Below are 9208 nucleotides of genomic sequence, written 5' to 3'. Positions count from 1 at the left end.
TGTGCGGGTGGCACATAAAAGACACCATTTCGAGCGTGGCCGTTTTCGTGCGGGTGACACGTAAAAGCACCCACTACACTCTCTGAGTGGTTGGCGTTAGGAAGGGCATCCAGCTGTAGAAACTCTGCCAAATCAGACTGGAGCCTGGTGTTGCCATCCGGTTTCACCAGTCCTCAGTCAAATCGTCCAACCCATGCTAGCATGGAAAGCGGACGTTAAACGATGATGATGATGATGATGATGATGATTGATATACTGCCTATGTAAAAATTACAGATTTGCTTAATATTTTCTTTGTTATTTTATTACTGATTTTGTAAAGTATTTGCGTAACTAAGAATATGTAAATATATTATCAAGTTATATCTTTTTTATATATATTATCAAATTATATTTTTTGTGTATTTCTCAAACAAATGTTATTCTAAACATAGCATTGTTTTTCCTTATTGATGGGTCATATACTAGTTCATTATAAAATTAAAAAAGGAAAGAACTGTTATATTTTCATAATGAGATATAATAAATGAAGGCACCATGTAGAAAACACCTGTGCTGATGTCATGTATAAAGCAACCATGCTGGTGCCACATAAAAAGCACCCAGTACACTCAGTAAAGTGGCGGACATTAGGAAGGGTGTCAAGCTGTAGAAACCATACCAAAACAGACAATTGGAACTTGGTGCAGGTCTCCAGCCTGCTAGCTCCTGTCAAACCAGCCAACCCATGCCAGCATGGAAAACAGACATTAGATGATGATGATGATGATGAAAGAAAAAACAAATGCAACCCACTTGAATATAAAAGGCAGCTTGTTCTTGAGATCCATATGTGACATCCTGTCCATTTATTTCCAGCACCTGATCATCTGGTTTTAAACGGCCATCAATAGCAGCCAAGCTTTGACCAATCTAAAGACAAAATCAACACAACAATATATGTATATACAAAAATCAGATATAAAAATAAAACAGGGAAAATATCACTAACATGATAATGAAATTCATTAAAGTGATATATAGTTATATAATCCATCCCCTTTTGTTCATATTTATATAAAATCCGAACAGAAAATTTAAAAAAAACATCACTATTATGACTTAGAATCAAGCAGACCATTTACCATTAAACTATCAAAGGAAATAAATCAACCACTTACAAGGTTTAGGATATAGACTCCAGGACCATTTCTGAAAATGTAAAATAAAAAAACAGTAATAAAATTTTCATCATCAATTCTAACTAACCAAAGGATTACATTTTGATCTGGCAAACACACTTCATCAGTAGTTTAACCCAGTGGTTCTCAATCAGGGGTCAATACAAACCCCTGGAAGTCCATATAATGTTTTTTTTTGTTAAAAATTTAAATGCAATAAATTGCTTATGCTTCAACAATAAATTGTTTATACTTCCACAATACGCATAATATATTAACAATTTTTTTAATACAATTCCTAACAATACTTAATTATAAAAATATAAGATTTTTTAAACATCGAATGGCTATGAGGGCCCACTTAAGTAAAACAGGAATTAAAGGGATCCATAGGTAAAAAATGATTGAGAACTACTAGTTTAACCAAACACTAACAAATGTCATTGAAAACTCAAGTTTGTCCACAGAATAGCACAATATTTTTGCTAGAAACCAATATTAAGTACTGTTAGAAATCAATAATTCTGTAATTCAGAAAAGAGAAATTAATGTAAATATAGAACCAATGTTCAGCTTTGTCTAAACTTTTTATTTGATCTGCTAGGTTTCTATCTTCAATAATTTGATGGCAACAGGAATCAATGATGAAATCAAAATGTAATTTTTTCCAACCTTACACAATAAATGACATATCCATCATGTTCTAAATTTAATTCACACCTTAACCCTTTTGTTACCAACCCGGCTGAAATCAGCTCTGGCTCTGAGTACAAATGTCTTATTTTCAGAAGTTTTGAATTAAAATCTTCCACCAAACCTTAGTCAGAATTTATGTTCCTAACACTAGCTGAATGATAACTAAGTTACTTTAATAAATTCTTTGTTATATTTAAAGTAATTGAAAGAAACACAGAGCATCTCAAAATAAATACAGTAACTTTTGAAAGGATTGATCAGCAGTCAAGCATCCACACACAAAATATATAAATCTATCCAATGCAATAGCAAAATCTCTCTCAACAGATTCTTTATAATTCCATTTTTTATATCCTTACAATCAAACTAAAGTCTACTTACCGTTTACCAACAAGTTTAATCCCCAGTTGTTTCCCTTTCCTTTTCGTCAATGTAATTTTTAATATTTCTGAAAATAAAATATTGTATAATAGAAACAGTGGAATTAAAAGGACATGTTATTTTCAACTTTGTTATTATTTTAAGTTACATATTTTGGTTCTGCAGCTTTTCTTTATATATATTCTTGTGGTCCAATTAGACATAACATGAAAGCACCTAGCTTAGGGATTAAGGTATTCAGCTCATGATCATAAGGTCATGCGTTTGATTCCCAGAGGTGCATTGTGTCCTTGAGCAAGACACTTTATTTCTTATTGCTCCAGTTCACTCAGCTGGCAAAAAATGAGTTGTACTTGTGTTTCAAAGGGCCAACCTAGTCACATTTTGTGACACACGGAATCTCCCTGAGAACTATGTCAAGGTTACACTTATCTATGTAGTGCTCAGCCACTTGCATGTCAATTTCAAGAACAAGCTGTTCCATTGATCAGATCAATTGGGACCCTTGTTGTAACTGACGGAGAGCCAGATTTTATTAGCTATAACTGATGTAGTAATAGACATAGTTGTTGTCAAGCCAGAGGTGGCAGGTTCTGTTATATGTTTAGGGTTTATTCTGTTGTGAATCTTCTTTTTGTTGACATATAATTCATACACTATAAAGTGGTTGGCATTAGGGGCATCAGAAAGGACATTCAGCTGTAGGAACCATGCCAAAGCAGACAATGGATCTTAGCATAGTCCTCTGGCTCACCATGAGGTTGAAAAGCAAATTTCCTCACAGCCACACCTGGGCCTTTGAATGTGAAAAGAAAAGTATTGTATGGGCAGGTTGTCAATACTGCTATTCTGCTACAAGGATTTGCTAAGGCATCATGGACCAAGATGAAGGATGTGACAACCTACTTGCAGTGACAGCCATGTATCACATAACTCTCTAAAAGTCCTCATAAAAAGCTTCCATTCATTACCTTACCAAGTCATAGTCAATTCTTCAAGAAACACTTCTGTTCAATTAGATTATGCTAAGATATCATAATAGCTTCAAATTTTAGCATAAAGCCAGCAATTTTGAGGGAAGTGGGGAGATGGCAACTTGATTACATTGATCCCAATACATGAATAGCACTTTATTTAATCGACCCCCAAAAGAACAGAAGTCAAAGTTGACCTCAGTGTAATTTGAACTCAGAATATAATGATTCCGAAGAAATGCTGCAAAGCATTTTATCAACGCTCTATCAATTTTGTCAGCTCACTGCCTTAGGCATATAATCATCAAAGCATTCAGGAACATGAGCCTCTTCACTAAGTCTACTGGACATTTGTCAATCATTCATGCCACAGAAATAACACAGTACACAGCCATTTACTAGCTACATAGTAATTACCATTTTTTATAACAGAACATACAGCTGACCTTCTCTTTTATCTCTTTTACTTGTTTTAGTCATTAGACTGCGGCCATGCTGGGGCACCACCTTGAATTTTTAGTTGAATGAATTGATCACAGTATTTATTTATTTCATATTGTAAGCCTGGTACTTATTCTATCTGTCTTTTGCCAAACTGCTAAGTCAGAGGGATGTAAACATATCAACAGCAGTTGTCAAGTAGTGGTGGGGAACAAACACAGGCACAAACACACATACACATATATATCCAGTACACACTGTAAAGTGGTTGGCACTAGGAAGGGCATCCAGCCTTAGAAACCATGCCAAATCAATCTGAAGTCTGGTGCAACTCCCCAGCTTGCCAGTCCTGGTCAAACCGTCCAACCCATACCAACATGGATAACAGACGTAATATGATGATATATACAATGGATACTTCTTGTCTACCAAATCCACTCACAAGGCTTTGGTCAGCCTGAGGCTATGGTAGAAGACACTTGCCTAAGGTGTCATGCAGTGGGACTGAACCTGGAACCATGTGGTTGGGAAGCGAACTTCTTACCACACAGCCACGCCTATGTTATCACTATAACATTGTTGGCTGAATGTGCCAACAACTTTCTTACCAACTTCATTGTGATGCCAAGTACATTCAGAATATGTTTTAGAAATTCTCTAAAAACATTTACTAGCATCTTTAGATATTGGCTGAGAAGACTTGTCTAGTGTAGTGGTAGTCTGCACTTGGACAGGTCCTGTGCAAATGAACCTTCTCCAGCACTCTCTATACAGTCTGAGACAGCTTGTACCCTCCTCTGCTAACGTTAAGTAGACTACTAGAATTTCAGCTACCATGACTAGACTTGTGATAAGAACTGGAGTGGTTTTTCGTTGCCTTCTCCAAGCAGGTGTGATTTGAACTCAAAATGTAGAGAGCCGCAAGATATACTGTAAAGCATCTCTGTTGATATACCAATGATTCTGCCACTCCCCCACCTGCAGAGCAATGTGAAATGAAGTACTTTGCCCAAGAACCCAACATGCTACCAAGTTCAAGAATCAAACCCACAACCTGGTGATTGTGAGTGCAAAACCTCAATCATTAGGCCACATGCCTTCACTGGCTAAGAAAAATATATGTAATTTTGTATCAATATCTAAAATTAATAAATATAAACTTCAGCAAACTTTGTGAAATGATAAACTCCACAGGCTTGACATTTATTTAACACAAGGTAATTAATTATTACTAACTCTAACACCTTTTGTTTGAAGTTTATGGTACAAACACTTAAACCAAACCGATTTAGGACTACAATGACATCCATTTTTTCAGTAACATTCGACAGATCTCAAAATGGTCATTACAAAAAAAAACATAAAAGCATCATTGTAAGGAAAAGTGGCTGAGTGTTTATGAAGGTTATTTCATAATGACATGGTTCCAGGTTCAAACATACAGCATGGTACCTTGGTCAACTAACTTCTACTGAGGTCACAGATTAACAAATATTTTGTGATTGTGATGTGAGCAGCTGGTGTGCATCAACGTGTGTTTTTCACCAATATATATGAGCAAAGGTTGTAAGCATTGACATGATAAAAATCACTACCCTTTAAATAAAGTCTTTTGCATAGAGTTCCAGATCTTCATTTGTCATGCTCACCATCACAAATGCAATAATTAGCTGGTTGGAACATGTAACCAATGGATGCTATTGTAAGGTGATACAAGTCATTATTCATCATCATCATCATTTCATTCAACATCTGTTTTCCATGCTGATATGGGTTGTACAGTTTGACAGGAGCTGGCAAGGCCAGAAGTTGTACCATGTTCCATAGTCTGTTTTGGCTTGGTTTCTTCAGCTGGATGCCCTTCCTAACACCAATCACTTAACTAAGTGTATTGGGTGCTTTTTACATGGCGCCAGTACTTTTATGTGGCACCACCACTAACACTTTCTTTGCAGCACCATCACCAGTGCTTTTTATGTAACCAGTACTGACAGGGACACCAAGTACATTACAAGACAAAAACCCCTCAACTGGGAATGCGAAAAAGTAGTATTGATTGGGTGTGGCTTTGTGCTAGCGGAGAGATTTAAGGTACAGAGGGGACAGATATAGGTGTCTCACATAAATAAATGTGCTGGTAAAATACAGTACGAGAGAATTTGTAAGTTGAAATTACCTTCCTTCTCAATAGGTCGGGTTTCTTCAGCTTTTTCCCGATATACTGTGAGACGACACAATGAAAAATAACAATTCAATGCTTGTTGTGCTTCATAATGCGTGGCCATGCTCAAATCTTCACCATTCACCTGTTAAAATTAAAAAAAAAACAATCAAAAGTCATAAAATATGAATCCTTTTGAGGTCAATAAAATAAGTACCAGTTGAGCAGCAGGGATCAATGTAATTGACTTACCCCCCTCCCCAAAATTGCTGGCCTTGTGCCAAAATTTAAAAATAGATATTAATAATAAGAATAGTTCTATTTTTATATAAGGTGAGACTGTAATTATTAAAAAGAAAAAAGGAATTATTAAAATAATTACTTCAGTTTTTCATAAAGCTTGTTTGAAACCCATTTCTGTTTATAATAAACTTTCTGGATAAAACATCAAAGTAATATTTTTTCAGCTCTCAATACTGAATAATAATAATAATAATAATAATAATAATAATAATAATAATAATAATAATGATAATGATAATAATAATGATAGTCCTTTCTACTATAGGCAGAAGGCCTGAAATTTGAGGAAGGGATTATGTCGATTACATCGCCCCCAGTGTTCAACTGGTATTTAATTTATCAACCCCAAAAGAATGAAAGGCAAAATCAACCTTAGCTGAATTTGAACTCAGAACATAAAGACAAACAAAATGTTGCTAAACATTTTACCAGACATGCTAAAGATTCTGCCAGCTCACCACCTTAATCTATAAAATAATAATCCTTTCTACTATAGGTACAAGGCCTGAAATTTGGTGGGAGGGGACTAGTCAATTACATCACCCCCCACTCCCAGGTGCATAGCTGGTACTTATTTCACAGACCCTGAAAGGATGAAAGATAGAGTCGACCTCGGTGGAATGTGAACTCAGAACATAAAGACAGATAAAAAAAACCCACTAAACATTTCGCCTGGCATGCTAACAACTCTGTCAGCTCACCACCTTAAATAATAATAATAATCTTTTCTACTATAAGCACAAAGCCTGAAATTTGAGGGGAGGGGACTGGTCAAATACACCAATCCCAGTGTTCCACTGGTACTTAATTTATCAACCCCAAAAGGATGAAAGGCAAAGTCAACCCTGGAAGCAGTTAAACTCTAAATGAAAAGTTGGAAGAAATACTGCTAAGCATTTTTGTCTGGCACAGTAACAATTCTACCAGCTTGCTGCCTTCTGAATAATAATACACTCCTACATATCACATTTCTGACAAGTCATCTCTTTGGAGAGGAATTCTTCTGTAATGAGTGTTAGATATTTTTATGTCTGCAACAAAATATTTCTTTTCCTATCTGACCAACGTTCATTTTTTTTCCTTTAGCCTCTATTGGCTCTTTTCAGTTGGCACTCCGTCGCTTACGACGTTGAGGGTTCCAGTTGATCCGATCAACGGAAAAGCTTGCTCATGAAATTAATGTGCAAGTGGCTGAGCATTTCACAGACACATGCACCTTTAACGTAGTTCTCGGAGATATTCAGCGTGACACAGTGTGACAAGGCTGACCCTTTGAATTACAGGCACAACAGAAACAGGAAGTATAATTGAGAGAAAGTTGTGGTGAAAGAGTACAGCAGGGTTCGCCACCATCCCCTGCCGGAGTCTCGTGGAGCTTTAGGTGTTTTCGCTCAATAAACACTCACAACGCCCGGTCAGGGAATCGAAACCGCAATCCTTTGACCGCGAGTCCGCTGCCCTAACCTCTGGGCCATTGCGCCTCCACTCTTTTCAGTACCAACTACTATTAGTCTTTAAAAATCTTAGGATTATTTTTCACTGACCCCCAAAGTTTAGGTATACTACAGTAACAAATAACAAAGAAAAAAAGGAAAGAAATAACTAAAAACCTCTAAAAGCTGATCTCCTGGTAAAAGACGGTTATCTCTTGCAACAACGCCTTCTGGAAAGATTTCTTGAATGACAATACACAACTGGAAGAGATAAGGGAACAATAATTAACTATTATTAAATTAACAAAAACAATATATTGTAATGATTATACAAACATGTGATCCTTATTTTTATACAAAAAGTTTATGAATTTATTTACTGGCACAGACATGGCTCTGTGGTTAAGAAGTTCACTTTGCAACCACATGGTTCTGAGTTCAGTACCAGGGTGTGGCACGTTAGGCAAATGTCTTCTACCATAGCCCTGAGCCAACCAATATCTTGGGAGTGAATTTGGTAGATGGAAACTACACTGAAGCCCAAATATAAGTGTATGTGTTTGTTACCTAACCACCAGCACTTGACAACTGGTGCTGGTTTGTTTATATCCTTGTAACCTAGCAGTTCAGCAAAAGTGACTAATAGAATAAGTGCCAGACTTTAAAAAAATAAGTACTGGGGTCAATTAGTTAGACTAAACCATTCAAAGTGGTACCCCAGCATGGCCATAGTCCAATGATTAAAAAACAAAAGATTATTAATGAGATTTTACAAACAAATCTGAATGCCTGAATATTTTTTTAAATAATTATATACTTTACATTTGCCAATAAAGTAATGAAAGGAGAATTTGAACATTTTAATATGAGTATGGATCACTAGTTAATTAGTTAATCATCATTATCATTTAATGTCCATTCCCCATGCTGGCATGGGTTGAGCAGTTTGACTGGAGCTGGTAAGACAGGGGGTTGCACCAGGCACCATTGTCTCCTCTGGGATGGTCTCTACAGCTGGATACCTCTCCTAACACCAACCACTCCACCGAGTGTACTGGGAGCTTTTGATGGGGCACCAGTTCCAATGCTTTTAATGTGGGATCAGCACAAGTATTGTAATTAACTTAATTAGTTAATCAATAGGTGTTCTAATGAACATCATGAGTCTTAAACTTGCCCTGGATATTTTCCTGTCTGCATATTCCTAACTAAATTATTGAACTTACCAAAGGAGTATCTGATCCACCAACAATACTGATACCAAGTTCTGGACTTGTTCTTTGAATTTCTATAGTGGAAACTTCCCCATCAATGACTGGATTTTTAGCTAAAATAAAGAAAAAAATGAAATATATCTATACTATATATAAAACAGAGATGTGTGTGTAATCGCTTTTCACGTGAAATCGACTTCACCAAATGCTTCCATACTTGTCATGCATGAATAATTTGACCTCGGATAAATCTTAGGCTCTTCATTTGATTTTTTTAATTAAAAATAAATAATATTGCTTTATATTTAAGATTCACTTCTTTAAAAAGGTTCCTCAATGTCAACTTCAGGTATTGACCTAACAACGGCAAAAAGCTTCACTCTCTATTTTGTGTGTGAGTGTGTGTGTTCGTGTATATGAGAGAGAGAGAGAGTAAATACTACAT

The 9208-nt window shown here is 36.1% G+C and overlaps 1 protein-coding gene across 1 annotated transcript in view; it reads right to left on the bottom strand.

The window, feature by feature from the left end:
- LOC106874566 (ligand of Numb protein X 2) overlaps window positions 1-9208 on the bottom strand; it is a 65102-nt gene that overhangs the window by 11690 nt on the left and 44204 nt on the right. Inside the window, exons 5-10 of the mRNA XM_052971989.1 lie at window positions 8776-8876; window positions 7727-7810; window positions 5829-5958; window positions 2238-2304; window positions 1161-1191; window positions 796-912 (exon numbers count right to left, since the gene is read on the bottom strand). Coding sequence (XP_052827949.1) covers window positions 796-912; window positions 1161-1191; window positions 2238-2304; window positions 5829-5958; window positions 7727-7810; window positions 8776-8876 — 530 coding nt within the window. The remainder of the gene's footprint in view (window positions 1-795; window positions 913-1160; window positions 1192-2237; window positions 2305-5828; window positions 5959-7726; window positions 7811-8775; window positions 8877-9208) is intronic.

Source organism: Octopus bimaculoides, chromosome 11 (assembly GCF_001194135.2).
Source record: "Octopus bimaculoides isolate UCB-OBI-ISO-001 chromosome 11, ASM119413v2, whole genome shotgun sequence".
In the NCBI taxonomy this organism is placed as follows: domain Eukaryota; kingdom Metazoa; phylum Mollusca; class Cephalopoda; order Octopoda; family Octopodidae; genus Octopus; species Octopus bimaculoides.
Note: the sequence above shows the minus strand (reverse complement) of the source record. Positions and strands in the feature narration are given on the sequence as shown.